General features: G+C 37.4%; 4 protein-coding genes and 2 non-coding genes across 6 annotated transcripts; 3 read left to right on the forward strand and 3 right to left on the reverse strand.

Annotated features, from left to right (window-relative positions):
- Positions 1 to 39: 39 nt before the first annotated feature.
- On the reverse strand, positions 40 to 2129 carry LOC104740633 (arabinosyltransferase RRA3). The gene is made up of 2 exons (XM_087484932.1): positions 1544 to 2129; positions 40 to 1320 (listed from the first exon to the last, which is right to left on the reverse strand). Exons 1-2 carry the CDS (start codon positions 1712 to 1714, stop codon positions 205 to 207), a joined length of 1287 nt encoding a protein of 428 aa, XP_087341058.1. The 5' UTR covers positions 1715 to 2129; the 3' UTR covers positions 40 to 204.
- Positions 2130 to 2347: 218 nt separating this feature from the next.
- Positions 2348 to 4680, reverse strand: LOC104740634 (putative membrane protein At1g75140). Its single transcript, XR_015580228.1, has one exon. It is a non-coding gene; the product is annotated as a putative membrane protein At1g75140 (transcript).
- A 4531-nt stretch (positions 4681 to 9211) lies between these two features.
- On the forward strand, positions 9212 to 9296 carry LOC147927959 (small nucleolar RNA R16). The gene has a single exon (XR_015581192.1). It is a non-coding gene; the product is annotated as a small nucleolar RNA R16 (small nucleolar RNA).
- Positions 9297 to 9991: 695 nt separating this feature from the next.
- On the forward strand, positions 9992 to 11025 carry LOC104740635 (uncharacterized). Its single transcript, XM_010461305.2, has 2 exons — positions 9992 to 10544; positions 10637 to 11025. Exons 1-2 carry the CDS (start codon positions 10308 to 10310, stop codon positions 10862 to 10864), a joined length of 465 nt encoding a protein of 154 aa, XP_010459607.1. The 5' UTR covers positions 9992 to 10307; the 3' UTR covers positions 10865 to 11025.
- Positions 11026 to 12091: 1066 nt separating this feature from the next.
- LOC147927960 (uncharacterized) lies at positions 12092 to 13107 on the reverse strand. Its single transcript, XM_087485955.1, has one exon. It carries the CDS (start codon positions 12989 to 12991, stop codon positions 12092 to 12094), a length of 900 nt encoding a protein of 299 aa, XP_087342081.1. The 5' UTR covers positions 12992 to 13107.
- A 4158-nt stretch (positions 13108 to 17265) lies between these two features.
- Positions 17266 to 18363, forward strand: LOC147927961 (uncharacterized). The gene is made up of 3 exons (XM_087485957.1): positions 17266 to 17709; positions 17791 to 17875; positions 18086 to 18363. Exons 1-3 carry the CDS (start codon positions 17266 to 17268, stop codon positions 18361 to 18363), a joined length of 807 nt encoding a protein of 268 aa, XP_087342083.1.
- The last annotated feature ends 5877 nt before the right edge of the window (positions 18364 to 24240 follow it).

The following is a 24240-nucleotide window of genomic DNA, read 5'->3' on the forward strand; positions in this document are numbered from 1 at the left end:
CTATAACAAAGACTTTGCGAAGTAATAAGATCAGAGAGGTGAAAAAAAGAGACTTGCGGTTTTAGCCATAAGATACACAAAAATTCATAATACAAAAAAAAACAAAAAGCAGAAGGCATGTAGTAGTAAACATGGGAACATTAAGGTAAAATAGATTAGAATCGCAAGTGTCAAGCTTATAGCCTAGCTGCTTTTTCAGGTGAATCATTCAGAACCATCTGGGAAGCTATCAAGCGCGTCTTGCTTACCGTTTACATAGAACTCAACCACGGCTTGCATTCTATAGAGCTTATCTGGATGGTAATTCACATGAACTATCACCGGTTTCACCTTCTTCTTCAGCTCATGATTCTTTCTTACAGTCTTGAAAAGGACTTTACTGTTCATAAACTCATACATATCCATGACTCTCTTGGATGCGTGTAGAGCAATGTACTCAGGATGCGATGGATAAAACAGTTCCTCGTTGAAAACCGCTTGGTCCCATACTTTTGCCTTAGAGAGTCTATCTGCCACACGATCAAGCAGCTCGATTGCTGGAATCGTAGGCCTTAGATAGAAAAACCCCGAATTGAAAACCCATATCCTCATGGTGTGAGCATACCGAGCCCATCCCATGGATGGTTCATCAAAAACATCGTTGAATCCATAAGCAGTGTGATTGTCATGGCCATCGCTCATTGACTCCACATCAGAGTCTCTGTAAAGATGACTAAATGGGTTCTGCAAGAAGACAATGTCCACATCCGAGAGAAGAACACCATAACCGAGTTGCAAGAACTCTCTCAACACACGGAACTTCAACCCAGAGACGGCATGGTTACCTCCAGTTTTCCCAACAGTGTCCACGTCCTTGTCTGGATCTCTCTTGTAATACGCAACATCGTTTTCTTTACAGAAATTCTCAATGTAATCGTCCAATGCAACAACCAGGTAGTTTGTTATACCCACTCTCTTAATGCTAGCGATCTGAACCTCCAACATTGCTTTCACGTTTGCGTTTGCAAGAGCCACGATCACCTCTTTATCGACAGCAATCTCCTCTAGAATCTTTGCCAATCTTGGGTTTACAGATTCATCTGGAAGGATAGTTGGATTAGTTCTCAGACTCTTGACAGTTCCAAAAGGACCTGCCTTGATCTGAGTTCCCAAAGCTAGAACCTGTTTTCGTGCACTGTCTGACCCTTGCTCAGCTAACTGTAGCTTTTGTGTTAACTCTCTGATTTGCTTCTTTAACTCTGCATTCTTCTCTGAGAGAGATACAAAGTCTGATTTTAGCATTTTCACTCTTTCCGGCGATTCACAAGCTGACGATCCAACCTAAACCAAAGAAGTGATGAAATCTCAACTTAATTCCAAAATCAGGCCAGTTTCAAGATTATTACCAACTAATCTCCAACTAACATATCACCAAGAAGCATTTCAATGTGTAGATACTAAACCACTTAATACCTATAATGGCTGAGTCAAATCCAATCTAGGTAACTCGATCACGGAACCCAAAAATTAAAACTTTACAGATTTAGGGTGTAAGATGCAGTACCTTGTTGCTTGATTTCGAAAGGCGTTCGGTAGCTGATAACGACGAGTTGGAGTTGAAGAACCCATTAGGGAACAGAACGGCGCATACGCAACCGATAAAGATACCGATAAGGATGGCGATCGCAATTCGAGATCCACGGAGCTGTTGGCTTCTATCTCTACGACCCGCCATGGCCGTTGACTTTTCTCAAAACGAAATCAAAAGAGAAGACCCAGAAGCTCAAAACGGGATAAAGACTCCTCCTTTGATCACCAAAACGAAACTTTTTTTTTTGAGCAATGTGGTGGATCAGAGTAAAAACCCTAGAAATTTTGCTGGTTTCTACGGTGGTCTCAGGGTCAGACTTGCCGGCTTTTGAAGTTGTTGAGAAATATAGAGCTTGGGTTTGGCATTGTCTACGAAGACGACGACGATGAATCAAAGAGCTTGTGTTAGTTATGTTCCTCTACTTCACACGATGTAGATTCGTATGCTTTGTGTTCTATAGTTGAAGATGAATTTTTAACCGTTCGATAAGATGACTATTGCGCTGACTCATCCGACGGTCAACCTAACAGATTATAAATCGAGTTTAAGGAGAAAAATTAAAAAATAATAAGGCTCACATCTATTATTTATTCACTTGTTAGCACGATCACACATGAGACATGCATGATAGACCAAAAACACATCTTGACTAATATGATTGAGATTAAGTTGTTAAGTTGCTGGTCAAACTTTGAATCGCATCTTTATTAAAGAAGTTTGCAAAGTATATGTTATTATTGTTTGACCAGAGTTTTACATTTTCAAGAGACTTGCCGGTTAAAAAGCGAAAGGTAAATAAAAAAAACACCTTATAGAGTTTATAAACTTACAAAGATTACATTCTTTTGAAGTAATTGGTGATTACATGCCAGAATTTGCAAGTAATCCAAAGATTGTTTAACTATCGTTGTCCAAAACTTTGTTGTTACCAAACAAATGGTCTCTTCTATTACCAAACCCGTTTGAATCAAGACCCGAGCCGCCACGATAATTGTTATGATCCTGTGCGGTTGTTCTATAGTTTCCATCCACTGGAGCTCTCGAACTCGGGTCGTTATCTCCAACTGACCGGTATGAACCACCAGCGTACCTTCTCCGTAGATCCATGAGGTCATCGGTTCTTCTTGAAGGTTCAGTGAAAGTCGGCTCTTTCGTTGAGCTGTTTTGTCCCGCGGTCGGAGTAAAAGGATCATCTGGTCCCCATGCCGTGAGCGATTCTTTCTTCTTGGCAAAGAAATGCCAAGCTCCAAATAGAAACAGTATGAAGAAGAACACCGGACTGCTCCAAAGCATTGTATTAAAGTCTCCTTTAAGAGTCGGAAGCTTCGACTTATAAACCGCGAAATATCCGTTTTCTAAACCGATCACAAGAAGGTTTTCTCTGTCGCTAGCTATCAAAGGCCTCGTCTTAACTACTGCGGTTCTTGAAGATGATTCACGATGGCTCAAGAACGCGGATCTGATCTCTTCTAAACCCGCGGAGAACAAAAGCCGAGGGCCAGCAGTACGAACGTAATGCTGAGTCGATACATTGAAAGCGAAAACCTTTTCTTCGTTGATAACTAAAAGATAGCCTTTGATTGATTGTAAAGCTACTGGCTCCTCCATTTGAAACTTCTTCTTGGATCTAACCCTACATTTGAAGTTCATTATATCTCCGTGAAGCAATACATGAATGATCTCACCCTCAGATGTGAACCCGTAAGCTTTAGACCGTTCCGTGGCATCAAAGACATAAGTTCTCGCAAGAGAATGGTTCAGTCCTTCGCACTCGGTTTCTCTAATCTTCATTGTCCTTAAGTCCAACGAACCAGCACCAGACTCAGTGAGAAACAACAATCTCTGTTTCAAGAACACAAGCGGTCTGCTCGATGGCATAACCGAGCCGTAAACCGTCCTGTTCTCAGTCAAAACCGTGAGCCTCCCGCTTAAATCCGTCGCCAATATATACCTAACACGACCAACATGATGCACTTCCAATAGAGTCACAGGATCAGCCGAACCATCCACATCAAACTTCCCTACATTTTCCATGGAAACAGAATTCGAGTTCCAGTCTTCCCCATTAGATCCCTCGTGAATCCTATGCAACAAAACCGCACCGTTCTGATGACCAGTAACCACGAAACTCGAGTTCCTAAACACAGATAGATACGAAACCATAGCTGTAACGGGAGAATCAACCGTGGTGAAGAACTCAATCAAAACATCACCGTTTCTCAAGAACACATAGACCCTTCCTCTAGAATCACCAATAGCAAAGTACTTGCTCGAACCTTCGAAATCCCTAAAAGGTAACACATTGATACAAGTCGCATCGGAATTAAGTTTCACAGCTGACGTGAACTGAAACCTCTCAGACCAAAACGGACTATACTTAGTAACCGAAAACGCCTTAGCTCTTCCTCCTCTGTCCTTCTCTTCTCCGATCTCATCATCAAGTGATCTAGTGATCTCGTTCCTCTCCTTTAATGGAGTCTCAGATAACTTAGCATCTAGATTAGCGACTAGTTCCGTCAGATTCTTAACGAGTTCCTCTAGGTTATGCAATATCTTAGCTTCTCTATTGGATTCGCTAACAGACACAGCTACATCGCTGGAAACATCTTCGATAACCGGAGACTCGTTGGCATACGACGGCGATATTGAAAACAAAGTGAAGGAGATTAAAACAGAGATGCATAAAAAGAAGGACTTGCCGTTTAGGGGATCCGCCATTGAAGTAATTGAAAAGGGTTTAAAGCAGAAAGCTTTCTTCTTCTTTTTTGGTTTTGTATGAATCAGTAATGAGTAACCGCCATTTATGCAGATCTGTGGGAGATGAAGATTTTAAGGATCTCGAAAGAGAAAACAAAGATCCGTCTGGTTGGAGTCTAAAACTGATATTTTGTTTGTGTAATGTAAGAAAATTAATAAAGTGTCAAAATTTGAGATCTTTGTGTCCCGGAATTGGCTCCGGTCGTCTTCAGTCACGGTGGCGCTTAGTGCAAAGAAGTATGAAGAGATCAGATTATTGTCTTAAAGATATTTTTAGGACTATTATTATTATTTCTGATGTTATTTTTATGTATTTCTTTTGAAGATTTTTAATTACTAGTTTTTTTCTTTTCATTTATAAATTACTAGTTTTTTTCTTTTCATTTATAAATTGATGTCAGCAGTTGTTATATATAGATACAGTATAAGTATTTTTGGTAGATAATGAAGAAACTTTTAAGAATTGTTTTTAGCTTTCAACCGGAATGAGTATATAAATCTATCTTTACATATTGTTCACATACAGATTTGATGACATGATAACATATGTAAGAAACATTCTCTCTTTTTTAAATATAATATGTTTTAATTCAAAAAAATGCAGATTTATTTTTAACAAGTTTAACCAATCAAAAATAATACTGTATAATTGAAAAATTAAATTAAACTAAAAATTGTATAAAAATTTGAAAAATATTTTATATTATATAACAATTTTTTTTAAAACATATATATTATAAAATGGAGAATATAGGATGTTTCAATGAAAACATAAAATTGAACAAAAAAAATAAGATATGATATCCTTTTTCTTTATAAATCAGGTGGGTCAGTTAATGAAATACCTTTTCTTTACGAAGACAATATCACGGTTACAAGTTTTTTTCCTTTTTAATTTTCCGCCGACTACTTAAGATGGCCAAAGAACATAGAAAAATGCACATGCTGATCATAGACAAGATCCATAGATCCTCATCCTCCCTCCACGTGAAGTTTCTTGATCGGAGTGAAGCAAAGCTCTCGATTATTCCAAGCACATAGTCCCGATGCTTATATATTGACAAAGTCCACCATGAGATCCTCAAATCTTCGTATTTTTCTTTTCTTACTATAACATAAATGTAGAAGCCAACTCCCCCCCCCCCCACCCTCCCCCCAAAAAAAATAAATTATGTCTAGGCCAAACAAAGTCAATTAAAATGTCTGTTGTGTTAAGTTCCCAAAAAAAAAAAAAAGAGAGAGAAATGTGAAATGATGAGAACGAGAATTGTCTGAATAGCCGAGGAGACTGCCTGACGACTAACCAACTCTAAGACAATCGGTCGAGTCTTTGATATGTAATGGTTTCAAACGCAGGCAAGTCATCCTTGGCTACCACACAAGTTCTCATTCTTCATATCACCATTTTCTCTGTAAATGAGGAGGTTGTTGATGACACCCTTAAAAATAATAAGTGTATATATAGGCATGACCGTATAAAGATTGGAGTGGACACAATATGTTTGACTCAACATGTGTGCATGGCCTTGGAATATGTTCTTAAAGATTTGGGAATGGGATGGTCTTAGTATCAAACAATTGGTGAACCACATTAATATTCGTTTAGTTAATCTTGTATGTAACTTTTATTAGTTAGAAGGAATGTTGTTTTATGTTATTTTGTTACACTAATCACTATGTAAGATTCAACTTTTATCTGAGAAACTATATAAATTTGTGTGTTTTAACTTCTTCTTTTTCGGGGTCAAATGTGTGTTTAACTAAAACACATGAATATTAAGTTTCTCTTAATTTTGGTAGAACGCATGCAATTAAATTAAAAACTCATATAGTTGTCGCTATTCTTGTAATACAACAGGAGTTCTCGGTTTTCTTTGTATGAATATTAAGTTTCTCTTAATTTTGGTAGAACGCATTCAATTAAATTAAAAACTCATATAGTTGTCGCTATTCTTGTAATACAACAGGAGTTTTCGGTTTTCTTTGTTTATATACCATCAGTCTCAATGTACAGTGTTTTTCTATACTATTCTTCCACAAGTTTTCTGATTACTCAAATGACAAGCATGCCAATCAATATGCTTTGAAACCTAATAATCGGGTCAACACCCTTTCTTCCTATAGTTGACTACTACTAGCTAGTGTTGGGACCATAGAGGAAAGAACATTTGTAAAAGTCAGGATGCCATATGAATTTGTGTAGTAAACAGGGAATATATGGAACTTTTTTGAGAAATTTTTATATGAAAATATAAACTTGCTGGAATTATTCTTATAACTATTTAGAGATATAGCTAGAAAGAATGTACCCTCACGTCCACGAGAGATGTTGGGAACGAAAGCTGTCTCCCATATATATAGGATAATGCTTTTTTTTCCCTGCCGACTTTTGCAGATAGGGCTTATCTGAATAATATGAGAATAGCAAGTTAACAACACAATCGATCAATTATTTAGCTAGTACACTATTTGCAGTTTTTCACCGGTAAAAGAATGTTGTATTTGTGGAGTACGCAGAGACTTTATAGGTGTAGTCAGTAGTCACAATGAATGTTGCATTTGTCTAGTTGTTTTACCGCACTTTGATTGAGATTATCGATCTATCACTAGAGACGCAAATGTATGTGTCCCATGAAATCCAATCACCGAAGATTGATTGACTAAAAAGTACTACTTCTTCTGTCCTACAAAAATTGATGTTTTGGGATATTTTTTTATCTCACAAAAATTGATGTTTTGTAAAATTCAAAAAGTAATCATTGAAAATATTTAAAATGTTGAATTGTTATTGGTTTAAAATTAAATTATACTCCCTCTGTCCCTCAAATATTGATGTTTGAGGGATTTCACACAAATTAAGAAATAATGATTATTAATTTTAAATATAATATTTTTTTCCTACTAAAAAATATTATATATTTATAAACAAATGACTATTGAATTTTCTTAATAATCACTTCTTGAAGTTTACAAAAGTTTAATATTAATTAACTAAAAGTGGTAAAACATCAATCTTTGTGGAACAAAAAGAAATCACAAAACATCAATTTTTGAAGGACAGATTGAGTATCTCTTTAGTCAAAGAAATAAATATATCTAAATTCAGTAATCATTATTTTCTTAAAATGTGTAAAAGATTCTAAACATCAATCTTTTAGAAACAGAGTCTTTTAGGTACAGAGAAAGTATTAAACAAACCTAAAAGGTCGATTATATACACTTGATAGTTTATATTAGTCGAATATTTTTGCTCTCTCCAGACCTAAACTTTTATACATATATGGACGATTCTTTATGGATTTGTTTTTGTTGGTTTCCATCCACATGCATATTTAAAAAATAACAATATTCGCACATTTTGGCCATGTAAATGTTCGGTCATACATGTTGGACACTTCAGGGTCCTATATCATCTACCCACACGGCCACACATTTTTTACAGCCAAACAAATTAAATATTTAAACCAGCCATAGTCTAAAGAAAATTAAAGGGAGAGAAAGAAGGATAGACATGAAGATAACAGATTTATTCGGTAGCCAAGGATGACTTGCCTGCATCTTCATACGTACGCAATGTATATCAATCCGATCCGTCTCTCTACGAACCGAGTTTGATTTAATATTGCGTTTGCATAATACTGTTAGGCAGTTTCCTTGGCTATTCAGATACATCTCTTTCTCATCATGTCCTACCTCTTTTTGGTGTGCGTTTTATGTATCAAGGTTATTGGCATTTCAGTCCTACTATATTACATATCCTACTATATTAATTGGGAATTACAAATATGAAACTAACCTTAAAATGTGTAAAAAATTACATTTAATTGTCATTAGAAAATTTAATTAAGATTAATTAATTAATTAAATATAATTAATTAAAAATAAAAAACGCTGACAGATCAAAAATAAAAAATTTAGAAAAGTAAAAAAAATCTATTCAAATCAAAACTAGTTTATACTTAAAAAATAAAAAATTAAAAATTAACAGCTAAGATTTTAAAAAAATACAGATAATTATTAGTAAAAAAAAATATTTTCTCTCTCTAATATTTGGACGAAAATTACTAAATATTTTTTTAAAAAAATATATACCAATCTCAAAAACTAAGATTTTATTAGACAATAAAATTATTTTTAATAACTAGATTTCAAAGATTTTATTAAGATTTCAAATTATGATTCTCCTATCATCTTTCTTTTATTTTATTTACAAATTGTTTAAAATTTTCATATAATACTTATGATTAATAAATATGCAGAATTTTTTCTGCATATGTTGTGATTTGAATTTTAAAAAACGAAGATATATTACCTTTTTAATGTAAAAAGATATACTACTCAATCTATTGAAAAATATTTGTTTTAATTTTCACATTGACGAATTGGTAAAACTAAATTTATATAATTGATAAATTAATATATTTTATTTGCTCATAATTATAATATTAAAATTATTACTTCATATTTTATAAAATATTTATGCAAATACAACAAACTGACAATATAAAACTGTAATATATAATTAAAAATAAATATTATCTTAAAAAGATAATTTTTAAAAAATAATATAACAATAATTTTTATTATTATATTTATAATATTTTTTGAAAAAAATTGACCGGGATATCTTCTAGTTAGATGGGCTGAACATATTCAGAGTTACGAGCCCGTTAAGGTCATTATAATAGAAAGCAAGCCCGTTAAGGTCAATAAACCCTAGCCGACACCTCTTAGCTAATCTTTATAAATTCTTTTAACAACTCATCAACAGAAGCCTCATCGATCCCTCATAGTTTGTTTTTCTTCAATTTTTTTTCGAAAGTGGTTTACATTATGTGTTTCTTGTTACTTCATCATTTTTTTAAGAAATTAGGGATTACATAGATTGGCAAATGATGAGTAGAATCTTATCCTACACACAGATGTATCAGTGTTGACTACCAATCTCTGCTTATTATCTGATGCCTTAATCATCTATATAACCTTGTTTTTTTTTATTGAAGCTTTTTATAGTTGGTTTTCAATGTCGTTTCCATCTTTTTGTAGATCAAGATTTGCAGAAATTGAATCCGTGGTCGCTTTATAAGTCTTTTTGTTTTTCTGATGGTCTTTCTTTGAACTTGAGATAAAAAAGTAAAGAAGAAGATATTAACAGTGATGAGATAATAGCAGACGGGCGGTCTGAAATTGATGTCGTGTTGATTGTCTGCCTTTAAGCTTTATATAAGCAAATCTCTGAGTTTCTGATTCTTTCTCTTCACATATTTTGGTTTTGGACAGTTTGAGATTATAATAAAATCAACTACAATTGAATTCAAGTGTTAGTAACTAATAAGCTTTTATTCTCTGACCAGTTTCAGAACTCTAATGTTGACATCTAAATCTAGAATCTTAAGTAAAAAAAAGAAAAAGAAAAAAATGAATAGCTTCAATGAATGAACCGGTTGAAGTACTGATGGAACATAGTACGAGAAAAGAGGCAAACCAAAACAAAATCAAAAATAATTCTGACACTGGTTCTTAAATAATTTTGCAATCAAATTACATAAATAGGTTCTCAAATCTTGGTGAGCTAATCTAATTAGTATATCACTGGACAAGTGGACATCAATAAACATGCTTTAAACCATGATTAAGGCTGATTAGGTACTACTTGTAAGGACTGTTTGGACACGAAGTCATGTATATCCACCGGCTGGATAACCAACACACTTAAAACAGTTGAAAAAAGATCGTAGACATAACCAAGAGACAACGCGTTAGTAAAGAAAGTCAACACGAAGTCAACTCCATGGTGGGATGTTTAGCCACATCCCACTTGGTGTTTAATATCTGAGTACCAAACTTGTTTGTGACAATTTATCCACTCCCCAAAAAAGTCTTCTCTTTCACACATTGATTGATCATCAAGTCAAGTGTGCCATAACCATAAACAGAGTCTTTCATTTCGGAGAGCAGCTGAGAAAAAGAAAAAAAGAAAATGAAGTTTGAAGAAACTCAAACACTCTTACCTGTGAGAAAACCTGTAAACGGAGGTTGTCACAGCCGTGATCGCAAACGTGCTGGTTACAACTACAAGCTTTGGGTTCTAGCTGCAGTACTACTCTTAGCATTTGGTTCTATGTTAACCGGTTCTGTCTCTCTCAAAGGAATCGGTTTGTTTCATTCTGTTGACGGCGTTAACGGGTTCTCCGCCGGCGACGATCTAGACGTCCTGGTAAGTACGAACCATTCATGAACTTTTATTGCAATTGTTCATCTGAATTTGGTTTTCTTGAATTTTTGGGAATTTTATGAAATTTATGACAGGAAATTGAGGAGAGAGAGAAAGTGGTGAGGCAGATGTGGGATGTGTACGGTCGCTCCGGTGGTGTCAGGGTCCCTCGGTTCTGGCGAGAAGCTTTTGAGGCGGCGTATGAGTTTCTGATCAGTGATTCCGCCGCTGTTCGAAGCGGTGCCGTTTCTGATATCGCTAAGTTGTCTCTTGTTCGCTTTGTTAAGTCAGAGTCTACTCCGGCCCGGCCCAATCTCCGTTGAGCTGTGAAGAATTTGAAGATGAATGAAGAAAAAAACCCAAGAAATAATTTAAGTGTATATAGAGATCTATAATTACATACTGAAAATTGTAACCGTACTTAATAATCGATGGTTAAATTATGAAACTGTGAGGAAAAAAAATAAAATGAAAAATGCATAAATAGTGTTTTCGTTCGATATTATTTAGAAAAATATAGCAGCCAAAAATAAAGATTGGTCTATTTAATTTGAATTATTATCGATTTTGTTTTACTTAAAATAAATGAAAATAGGCCCAAAATTGTTAAACCTAGATATATCGACAATCATCTAGATAATTTTTAAAAAATTGTTGAAATAAATATTTAAACAAAAATTAGACCAAGATGATTAAATTTCTAGAATCATCTAGATAATTTATAAGAAATTGGTGAATTTTGGATAGAAGATCACGCTTGAACATATTAACCGACTTTATAATATTTATAAACCGTCTTTTTTTTTTATTTGTGATTCATTTGCACCGTTGATTGTGTTACCTAAAATAATTACCAACCGTAGGATTTATCTGAAATCCTAAACCAATTCGGTTTTGGGTTTTGCTCCCCTCTCTGTATATATATGAAAAAGTGGTCGATGATAGTTCATAATTCATCGCTTCTGTATCCTTTTTGCTTTGTTTTGCATGTCGATGATTCTTACTGCTTTCTTTAATTATGTTTCAAATCTCTTTATCATCTCTTTAGGGTTTTGCTCGATTTATTAACACATGATCAATCCTCCTCGTTGATGACTCTAATGATCAACCATGGTTGTTGATCTTTTTGCATCGATTTTGCGATTGATCGATCCATCGAGGTACGTTGTTGTTATCTACGCATATATATCTTGTTATTACTGTGTATGAATCTTTCTGGTCTTTTTTGCTTACATGTCTCGTAGAATTCGATCACAAACCGGTAATCAGATAGTTATATATATCTATGTATGTCTTGTATAGATTTTACATAAGCGTACGAGGATAATTCTCCTCGATCCATTCATCGAACCTCGTCGATACTAATCATCAACCTTTGTTCAACCTTTGTTGACATATCTAATCATCAACCCTCGTTGATCAACAAGAAGAAGTCTGTGTATATCTTTTTTTGATTTTAATGTGAAGATTTCATTTGAAAAGAAACAGAAGGTCCTACTATTACAAAAACTACCCATTAGTACAGGAACATTAGACAGAAAAAAAATTATTTACACCAAAAAGGATACAGGAGAAACATGCGAGAAGTAAGTAAGGAGGAGAGAGGAGTGCACGGAAGGGCCCGTGAAGGACAGAAGCCTGTCCCGCATTGCACGGTCAACAACAGTACGGAGTTGGTGGATGGTGGAGGCGGCATTGGCGAAGATCCTGGAATTTCGCTCCTTCCATACGTGATAGAGGATAGTCGTAAGGAGGAGCTTGAGGATGGCAGTTAGGTTAGCTTGAGAAGGCGAGTTGCGAGAGGCGATCCACGATGCAGCGGCAGGGAGATTGCAGGGAGGGTTTGAAATGAATTTTGCAGCTAGAAAACCCCACAAGTTAGAGGCAAATGGGCATTCAAAAAACAAATGGGCATGGCTCTCAACCCCAGACGAGCATAACACACAAGAGGTAGGAACATTCATTCCCCACCTGTGGAGTCTATCTCGAGTGGGAAGCCGGTTGAGCATTGCAAACCAGGCAATGAAGGAGTAACGCGGAACATGCTGTTTGAACCAAACAATCTTCGCCCACGGTACCAAAGGAGATCTATGTCGGACTTGCTCCCATGTTTCCTTGGAGGAGAAAGTATGAGAGAAATTACCTGAGGTTTTACGCCATAGGAAGATGTCTGGACCGCGACTTGCGACAGGGGCAGGAAGTTCCGTGAGTGCTACCATTAGGGACTGACCATTGATTGATCGGGCTGGTGGGAGGTTCCATCCACCATTCCTCGAGGCTTCAGTAACTTTTGCGCTTCTTCTGACTCGAAGCTGACTTGGACCCGCCACCCCAAGGAAAGTGATTAGCGGTCCAAAGTCAGTCCAATTATCATACCAGAAAGAAGCGGTGCTTCCATCCCCGACCTCGCACTTGAGGAAGTTTTGAAGAGTTGGTTTGAGTTGTAGCATACTGTTGATTGCCTTGGAAAAACGACTAGATACGTTCGTTTCCCAGAAATTCTTTCGCTTAAAGATGTTCTCCCGCAACCAAGCCACCCATAAAGAGCCAGACTTTGAGAAAAAGTTCCAGATTTGCTTGAGTCTGAACACGACTTCAAAATCCTCCAACAAGCGAATACCCAGTCCTCCTTCAGTTTTTGGCCTACATATGTCTCGCCATGCCACTCTAGCGCCTGAAGCAGAGCTCATTTTGTTTTTCCATAAGAAAGCAGAACAAAGGGAGTCCACTCGTGCGTAGAAGTGCTTTGGAAGCACAAATACACTACTCCAAAAGTTTACCATTCCATAAATCACCGCAGAGATCAGTCTTACTTTACCCGCAAAAGATAGGAACTTAGCTGTCCATGAGTGAAGCTTACTCGTTATTCTCTCAATAAATGGCTGTAAGGTGGCATTAGAGATTCTTGAAGGGTTGAGGGGCAAGCCAAGATACCTGGTTGGGAAAACTCCAAGCTTAATGCCAGCCAGAGCGCTCAATTCGTTAGCTTCAGATTCTGTGTAACCTCCAAAGAAGAGTTCGGACTTAGCAGGGTTCATATCCAATCCAGTCTTTTCCTTAAATCTGCTCATGACTTCCGCAATCCCAGTTAACGAGACCCGCGAGCCATTAGAGAAAACCAAGAGGTCATCAGCAAAAAGCAAGTGTGTAATGCTAGGCGTCTGACATCTCGGGTGTACCTCAACTCTGCCTCCAAGTCAGCTTTATCCAACAGTTTAGACAACACCTCCATCACCATGATGAAAAGATATGGTGAGAGAGGATCGCTCTGTCTCAAACCCTTCTTACCTTTGAAAAACCCTGCCAATTCTCCATTTATAGCAACCGAGAACCTAGGTGATGTGATGCATTCCTTGATCCATATACAGAACAGTGGAGGGAATCCTTGAGCCGCCAACAGCTTGAACACAAAGTCCCAGCAGACCGTATCAAAAGCTTTCTTAATATCCACCTTCAGCATGGAGCTCTCTTGACAAGTCGATTTCTGATAATTCTTGATAAGCTCTGACGCAAGAAGAACATTTTCACCTAGTAATCTACCCTTGAGGAAGGCTGCTTGATTGGGTGAGATACATTCCTGGAGGATGGGCTTTAGACGATTGGCAATGATCTTAGAGATGACTTTATAAACCAAGTTACAGCAACTGATAGGGCGGTAGTCTCCTAGCTTGCACGCTTCAGGGAATTTAGGAATCAGAGCAATCTTCGTGGTATTAAAGTCTTTAAGTAGCCTGCCATTCCGGAAGAATTCTTGTATTGCCGCAACCACATCCGATCCCACAACACTCCAAGAAGCTCTAAAGAACTCCACTGAATACCCATCAGGGCCTGGACATTTGTCTAGGGGCAGGGCAAAGATGGTAGTTCTGATCTCCCCTTCCGTTACATCTCTTACCAGAGTAAGCTTGTGTACCTCAAAGCAGCGAAAAGAAAGGAGCTCTTCGAGATCAGTAACAGAGCAAGGAGAGTGCAGCAAATCCGTTGAGCCAAGGATTTCCTCAAAGTAATCTGCAGCATGTTCCTTGAGCTCTGTGCTTTCATTGATTCTTCTACCACTTTGGTCCTGTAGGAAGTGGATATGGTTCTTATTTGTTCTGGCGATGACTGTTTTGTGGAAGAATGCTGTGTTCCTGTCCCCAAGATGAGCCCATTTTATCCGCGATCTTTGCCGGTAAACCTTCTCCTCTGCATTGCTCAGTAACTTCCATTTTTCGCGCACCCGACGCTCCTCTCTAGCCAACTGCTCAGTAGGGTTCGTGAGGATGGCTCTCTGAAGGATATCAAGTTTTTGTTCCTCTGCTTTAACACGTTGAGAGATCCCACTGAAGTGTGTTCTATTCAGCTTCCGGAGAGCTGGCTTTAAAGCTTTCAGAGACTTAGCCACGCGGAACTGGTTCGACCCTGCCACAGATGAGCTAGTCCAAGATCGACTTACCGTCATAGCATAATCAGGGTGATCCACCACATGATGAAAGAACTGAAAAGGCCGGACAGTGTGTCTGTGTATATCTTCTAATGAGAGAAGGAAGGATCTTGTAGATGTCTGTGTTCTTTTCATGTAAGTTTTGTTTCTTTTCTTTATATGACTATCCTTTTATATCTCCTTAATTATCTAACCAATGATCTTCTTTTTTAAGGTTTGGCTTATCTTGCTCTGATCCGGGAGTGGCGTTGGTCCTTAGCGCATATTTGGGATGGATTGTTGAGTTTCTATATTCTTGTCTATGCCTAGTGTTTCTCAGTCTTCTGGTTAGATATCATGTAAAATTTGGATAACAGTCTTCTGGCTCATCTGTTTCGTATTCTGTCTTGTAGGTATTAATATCGAGGCATAAGGACAAAAACACATCAGATCAATTCTCGTTGGTCTTATGGTCAACTCTCGTTGGTCTTTTTATCATCTCTCGATGGTCTTATGATCATCTCTCGATGGTCCTATGGTCTTATGATCATCTCTCGATGATCCTCCAATCAACTCTCGTTGGTATTTATCATCTCTTGATGGTCTTATGATCTCTTTATCATCTCTCGATGATCTTCCAATCAGCTCTTGTTGGTCTAATGATCAACTCTCTCGTTGGTCTTTTTATCATCTATTGATAATACTCCAATCAACCCTCATTGATCTCATATATCATCTAACAATGATGCTCCAATCAACTCTAGTTGATCTTGTTATCATCTATTGATAATGCTCCTATCAACTCTAGTTGATCTTGTTATCATCTATTGATAATGCTCCTATCAATTACCATCGTTGATCTTGTTATCATCTATTGATAATGCTCCTATCAACCATCGTTGATCTTGTTATTATCTATTGAAAATTCTCCTATCAACCATCGTTGATCTTGTTATCATCTATTGCTAATGCTTCTATCAACCATCGTTGATCTTGTTATCATCTATTATTAATGCTTCTATCAACCATCGTTGATCTTGTTATCATCTGTTGATATGATAATATCATCTCACGATGATCTAATTATATCATCAACTCTCGTTGATCCCAATCAACACTCGTTGACAAAGAAAGTGTTCGACTTAACACAACGTGCAGAGGTTATGTTTGGTCTTTCAAACTGACCAGAAACATATGTAAAAGAGAGATGTAAAAGAGAGAGTAATGAGGGGATGAATCTGACTTTTGCCATGACAGGTGCGCTTGCTTGGCAGGTCTTTTTTTTGAACAAACCTTCGGGGAGAGCTTATAAAAAACGGAAAGTGTGATGGGAAGGATTGCAAGAGTTAGTTAGCCCTTTTATGTTGCAAGGGCAGAGCAACAAAGTTTGTGAAAGTGGGAAATGTAGAATTTTTCTTTTTTTGGTATCTTGTATTCTTGTGGGTGATGATTAGTGAGTCTGGAATCTAATAATCAATATGTACAAGTAGTATTTCATGGTTAGAGAGTTATAAGAATCTTACTCTGGTTCTTACATGTACGTGATTGAAACTACGTTTAAGCTAGAAACGTTATTCTTATTGGCAAATAAATAGTTTTAAGTCAAATATGTTCAAAGGCTCTTCTGAAGCCAAAAATTCAGTTAACTAGAACTTGTAGACCCATCTAGTTTTACAGAGCTAGTTTGCAAGTTCTCATCAGCCAAATTCTGAATACAAATAAAAGCTATTCTCTCACTCTTTTTATTTACAGCAAAACATATACCAACATAACATATCCACACCCAACCAATGCGTTTGATTCACATCACCCCCAAATACAAATGAGTTTTAAAAGAGTATTCTATCAAAATTTCAAGGTATAAACAAAAAAAGGTGCATATGTATAGATTACTAAACTAGCTAGAGAAGCCTCCTCCTGAAGGTGCATATGTATAGATTGTTGGGTAAGCTTCTAGAATGTTCAACCTAAGATTTCTTTAACCAAGTTGGATCAAGAGAAAAGGAAAAGTTCTATTTAGGATTAAGAAAAGAGTAGTTTTCCATTATCAAAATAGGAATAGGAACTAAGTCGAGTTCCCTATAAATACGTTTGATGGGTTGTATCGAACGATATCGAAAACACAAAGAGAGTTTGTGAGTTGTTTAGTTTTGAGAGATTTTTTAAACATTCAATAAAGAGAGATATTCTTTATACAAACTAAGTGTGTTTAAGAAACTTTATTTGGTATGAGAGCGTTAGGTTATTGGAGAACCTGGAACCTGTGACCTGTGAAGAACCGAGACAAAGATCTTGCGTAAGTACAGCCGTCGTCCCCGAGTTATGGCAGACGAAAGCTTAGCACATCCAAAGGAGTTTACTCCACCATCGATTCAATGCCCCATGCTAAATCCCTCTAACTACACGGTGTGGTCAATGAGGATGAAGATCTTGTTGAAGATCAACCATGTATGGGATACAATCGAACCAAGATCAGCGGATCCTGAACTAAACAATATCGCCACAAGATTATTGTTTCAAGCTATCCCAGAGGCTCTTATCTTACAAGTCGGTGAACAAGACTCTCCTAAAGGGATATGGGAAGCCATCCAATCTCGTCATTATGGTGCAGATCGAGTAAAGGAAGCAAGGCTTAAGACTCTTATGTCTGAATTTGAGAGAATCAAGATGAAGGATTCGGACACAATAGATAGTTTTTCAAGCAAGCTATCGAAGATTGCATCAAAATCGACTTCTCTTGGACAGACAATTGATGAAGCAAAACTTGTGAAGAAGTTTCTCAATAGTCTACCAAGGAACAAGTTCATTTAGATCATAGCATCTCTTGAACAGGTTTTGGATTTACAGAAAACAAGCTTCACGGAGATCATAGGGAGGCTCAAGGCCTATGAAGAGCGGATTCTTAATGAGGAGGATCACGAAGATACTCAGGGTAAGCTGTTATTTGCAAACTCGCAAAACACTTGGGGTTCGAGAGGCAGAGGACGAGGTAGAGGTGGCAGAGGAAACAAAGGACGATGAAGAGGCAGAGGCAGAGGCAGAGGCTACTCACAAGAACAACAAACAAATCAAGGAGACCATAACGATTCAAAGGATAAGAAGGATCAGTCGAAGGTGATTTGTTATCGGTGTGATAAGCTAGGACACTATGCTTCTACATTTCCTGACCGACAACAACAACAAGGAGAAGCAAATAAAAACGAGACAGAGAATGCGGATGCAGCTCTTTATTTGCATGAGGTTATGTTTTTGAATGAAGAAAAGGTGATTCCGAAAAACTATGAGACTAACAACAAAGCAGATGACTTGTGGTATCTTGACAATGGGGCTTGTAACCACATGACTGGCCATAGAGAGTATTTTTCGGAGCTCAATGAGAACATCAAGGGAAGAGTGAAGTTCGGTGTTGGTTCAGAGTAAGACAAGTGAACAGATTCTGGTTTTAGACATCTACTACATTCCCTCTCTTAAAAGCAACATTATGAGTCTAGGACAGGCTACAGAGGTTGGTTGTGATGTCAGGATGAGACAAGACTACCTTACAGTTCATGATCCCATAGGAAGATTGTTGGTGAAAGTTACAAGATAACCAAATAGACTCTACAAGATTAAGCTGCAAATAGGAAGACCAATATGTCTACATTCGAGTATTGCAGATGAAGCTTGGAAGTGGCATGCTCGGTTGGGACATATTAGTTTTAAAACAATGAAGACGACATACCAACAACAGTTAGTACAAGGATTGCCAGAAATAAGAGAAGAGAAAAGATTGTGTGAGTCTTGCTTAGTTGGAAAACAAATTCATCAATCTTTCCCCAAGGCCTCATTGTTTCGAGCTTCAAACCATTGGAGCTTCTACATGCTGACTTATGTGGTCCAATCACACCTTCAACCTCTGCTAATAACAAATATGTGTTTGTTATTTTAGATGATTTTTCAAGATATATGTGGATTATCTTGTTAAAAGAGAAAGGTGAAGCTTTTGAGAGGTTCAAGGTGTTTAAGAGTCTGGTAGAGAAGGAGATTGGGAGTTATATCTTAACTCTAAGAACTGATAGAGGAGGAGAGTTCACTTCAGGAGAATTCAATGAGTTTTGTGATACAAGTGGTATCAAGAGACAACTCACAGCCCCTTACACACCACAACAAAATGGTGTTGTGGAAAGAAGAAATAGAACTCTAATGGAGATGACAAGAAGCACTCTTAAGGCAATGAAGGTACCAAATTATCTTTGGGGAGAAGCGGTTCGCCATGCTACTCATCTGATCAACCGGATACCAACGAGAGCGCTTGAGGGTATGACTCCATATGAGTGTTTACGAGAAGTGAAGCCAAACATTGAGCATTTAAAAGTTTTTGGCTGTTTGGCATATTCGAAAATTCAGGCTACAAACCAAAAGAAGCTCGACGACTGATCAAAACCGTTATACACCTTGGGATTGAGCCAGGATCCAAGGCATATCAGCTTTATGATCCAACAACATGGAAGGTTGTTGTCAGCCGCGACGTTGTGTTTGATGAAAGTACGGGCTGGATCTGGAACAAGACAGAACATGGATCTATGAGAGATCCATGTATGTTCCAACTGCGATGGGATGAAATTATTGATGATGGAGAAGGTCCTCTAGTCATTGGTAATGTAGAACAGGAACAATAACAAAACCAAGAACAGGAAGAAACTGAAAGTGATACATTGAGTGATTCTGACCAAGAAGAAGTCGAGAATGACTTGGGCGAGGAGAACAATGTACCAGTCCAGCAAGAAGAAATTGGAGATCCACAGCTTCGACGATCGGTTCGTAAAACAAACCAACCAAGCTATCTTAATGACTATCTTCTTCTTGCTAATACAGAGTGTGAGAAGCTGCTTCTCTCACTCAATGATGAGCCTATGAACTATCAAGAAGCAAAGGAACTAATGGTGTGGACAAACGCATGTGTGGAAGAAATAAAATCAATTAACAAGAACAAGACTTAGTTCTTAGTTGAATAACCACACGGTTCCAATATCATTGGTCTTAAATGGATTTTTAAGATCAAAAGGAACGCGGATGGGTCCATCAACAAATACAAGGCGAGGTTAGTTGCAAAAGGTTATGTGCAAAAATCAGGGATCGACTTTGACGAAGTATTTGCACCGGTAGCTCGAGTCGAGACAATAAGACTACTTGTGGGAATTGCTACTTCTCGCGGATGGGAAATCCACCACCTCGATGTTAAGACGGTGTTTTTGCACGGAGAGCCAAACGAAGACGTCTATGTGTCTCAACTAGAGGGCTTTGAAAAGATGGGGGAAGAACATAAAGTTTTTAAACTTTCCAAAGCTTTATATGGGTTAAGACAGGCTCCACGAGCGTGGAACACAAAGCTTGATCAAATCTTGAGAGGTTTGAACTTCAAGAAGTGCTACAAGGAGAGTGTCGTGTATCGAAAGGCAGATAAGGAGAAGTGTCTTCTTGTAGCTGTATACGTTGACGATCTTTTTGTCACATGGAACTCATTGGGAGTAATTCAAGAGTTCAAAGCTAGTATGGAGTCTAAGTTCGAGATGTCAGACTTAGGACTACTCACCTACTACCTTGGCATTGAAGTACATCAAGGAAAGGATGACATCAAGTTGAAACAAGAAGCATATGCACGAAGGATTCTCAAAGAAGCAGGGTTAGATCAATGTAATCTGACACACATTCCAATGGAGTTTGGATTAAAACTGTCTAAGACACAAGGAAAACCGGTAGAAGACGCTACCATGTATCGTCGGAGGATCGGCTGCTTAAGTTGTCTCATACACACAAGACCAGATCTCGCTTTCTCAGTTGGAGTGGTGAGTAGATACATGCAAGATCCAAGAGAGTCACATGTGGCAGCATTGAAGCAAATTTTAAGATATTTGCAAGGAACACTATCGTATGGTCTCGAATTCAAGCGTGGAAGCTCACAAACGATAGTTGGCTACAGTGATAGCAGTCATAACACGGATCCTGATGATGGGAAGAGCACTGCAGGCCATGTGTTCTATCTTGGAGAAACACCAATTACATGGTGTTCATAGAAGCTGAGGAAAGTCGCGTTGTCTAGCTGCGAAGCCGAGTTCATGGCCGCAACAGAAGCAGCGAAACAAGCTATCTGGCTACAAGACTTGGTGAGTGAAGTTATGGGACATAATTGTAAGAAGACAACCATATACATTGACAACAAGTCAGCAATAGAGCTCTCTAAGAATCCCGTTTTCTACGGAAGAAGCAAACACATCAACAAGCGTTATCAGGAGAAGATCAGTGTGCAAACATACTAACAAAAGCCCTAGCAAGGATTCAGTTCAAGACGATGAGGAGTTTGATCGACGTTCAAGACCTCTCGAAGAAGGACTCGAAGCTTAAGGGGGTGATTGTTGGGTAAGCTTCTAGAATGTTCAACCTAAGATTTCCTTAACCAAGTTGGGTTAAGAGAAAAGGAAAAGTTCTATTTAGGATTAGGAAAAGAGTAATTTTCCATTATCAAAATAGGAATAGGAACTAAGTCGAGTTCCCTATAAATACGTTTAATGGGTTGTATCAAACGATATCGAAAACACAAAGAAAGTTTGTGAATTGTTTAGTTTTGAGAGATTTTCTAAACATTCAATAAAGAGAGATATTCTTTATACAAACTAAGTGTGTTTAAGAAACTTTATAGATTAATGTTTCTCAAGATGAATGTTTCTTGTTGCAGTGCGATTGATACCTTGTTAAAGCGGGATCGTTTATCTGAAGGTCAAAAGAGAAGAGGTGTTTGAATATGCCTTGGAGTTGATTGAAAAACGTTGGCCAGGGACTATTGAAACAAAACCATTTCCATTTGTGTACGAGTCTCCAGAGGAGAGTTCATTGAGAGGTGAAAAGCGAGTCCGTAACCAACACATGAAGAAAAAACTTGGAGTGAAACTGCTATATCCTTCGTACAAGTCAGGATTGCAAAGCATAGTCGAGAAGATGAACAACCCTTTTTGAGCAAAGAATAAAATAAAACTGATGTGGAGAATCAGTCTCATGTTTTCTGTAGAGAAGTAGTGACTCTTAGTACAGACAGATGTAGCATATCCTGTTTTTTCTACTGCATTCTGTTTGTTTGATTGTCTCATTGGTAAACATAATCCCCACGAAACAATGGAAAAACAGAATAAAACAAGAGAGGTATACGAAGAATGACTTAATCCTTTATTACTATGTCTGAACCAAAAGCTCTTCTTCACTTGGTGCTGACGGAACTTAAGTGCCTTTTCATAGAAGACTTAAACGTGGAGCCATTGGTACTTGAACTAGGATCCATCTTCAGAACTTTTCCTTCTGGCTTTCCTAGTTTCTGGAACACATAATGTTTTTTTAGTGTATATAGAATAACCATCTAGAACATACAACTAACTAACCGCCTTTACTTATAAAACCGTCTTTTATATTTTGTGATTCATGATCTGCACCGTCGATTGCGTTATACTAAAACCATTAACAACCGTAGGATCTATTCGAAATCCCAATCCGGCTCGGTTTGGGGTTTTGCTCCCCCTCTGTATATATATATGAAAAAAATGTGATTGATGATTGTTCATAGCTTCTGTATCCTTTTTCTTTGTTTTGCATGTCGATGATTCTTATTGCTTTCTTTGATTATGTTTCTAATCTCTTTATCATCTCTTTAGGGTTTTGCTCGATTTATTCACATCTGTTCAATTCTCGTTGATTTCTAATGGTTAACCCTAGTTGTTGATCTTTTGCGTCGATCGATCCATCGAGGTATGTTGTTATCTACGCATATATATATATATATATATATATATATCATTCGGATATTTTGCTTTCATATTGTCATTTAGAATCCGGTTTATGGTTTGTGTTTCGTCCGTATGAAGTCTTAAGTTTCTAAATCTGTTTTGTTTTGGTATTGCTGTAGAGATTTGCATGGGACAAACATGTCATGATCAGTCCCCGTTGGTCCAATCATCAACTCTCATCGATGCTTATCATCGAACCTCATCGATACTTATCAACGACCCTCGTTGATCCAATCATCAACTCTCGTTGATTCTAACCATCAACCCTCGTTGATCTCTTCTAATGAAAGAAGGAAGGATCTTGTAGATGTCCGTGTTCTTTTCATGTAAGTTTTGTTGCTTTTCTTTATATCACTATTCTTTTAAATCTCCTTGTCTATGCCTAGTTTTTTCTCAATCTTCTGGTTAGATTTGGATGACTCATTCTTTTTTGTATTCTGTCTTGTAGGTATAATGTATTCATATAGAGGCGCATGGACAAAAACACATATGATCAACTCTCGTTGGTCTTTTTATCATCTCTCGATGATTTTCCAATCAACGTCTCTTGTTGGTCTCTTTATCATCTCTCGATGGTATTATGATCAACTCTCGTTGGTCTCTTTATCATCTCTCGATGGTCTTATGATCAACTCTCGTTGGTTTCTTTATCATCTCTCGATGGTATTATGATGGTCTTATAATCAACTCTCGTTGGTTTCTTTATCATCTCTCGATGGTCTTATGATCAACCCTCGTTGATCTTGTTATCATCTCTTGATAATGCTCCAATCAACCATCGTTGATCTCATATCCAATCAACCTTCGTTGATCTTGTTATCATCTCATGATAATGCTCCAATCAACTCTCGTTGATCTGATCATATCATATCTCGTTGATCTGATCATATCATATCTCGTTGATCTGATCATATATATCATCTCTCTCGATGATCTGATTATCAACTCTCGTTGATGTAAGTATATCTCTCGATGATATTATCATATCATCAACTCTAGTTGATACTAATCAACCCTCGTTGACAAAGAAAGGATTAGACTTGACACAGCTTGTTGAGGTTTATGTTTGGTCTTTCAAACTGACCAGAAACAGATGTACGAGTAAGGATGGGATGTATCTGACCTTTGCCATGACAGGTGCGCTTGCTTGGCAGGTCAAAAACCCTTCATAAAAAAAATAACAGTTTTTGGTTTCGTGGAAGGATGGGAGATGATACGGGATTGGTTAAGTTTTGTTCTTGGCCCGACTCTCCTCCTTCTTTCCGGACTGTGTGTCTTGTTACTCTCTGATACATGTTGTTCATATGCACCTTGATAAACCTGAAGAGTTGTAAAGAGGTTGGTCCATGTATCCTCTAATGAGAAGGTTTTTAATTTCCTTCAATTGGTTAGCCTATCTCTTATGATGAATTTTGCCTGATTGTTACTTGTCCTAATTGCTTGTACTTAGAGACCATCTAAAGTGAGCAATCCCATGTCCGTTATATAA

Source organism: Camelina sativa, chromosome 14 (assembly GCF_030686135.1).
Source record: "Camelina sativa cultivar CO46 ecotype springtype chromosome 14, ASM3068613v1".
NCBI lineage: Eukaryota > Viridiplantae > Streptophyta > Magnoliopsida > Brassicales > Brassicaceae > Camelina > Camelina sativa.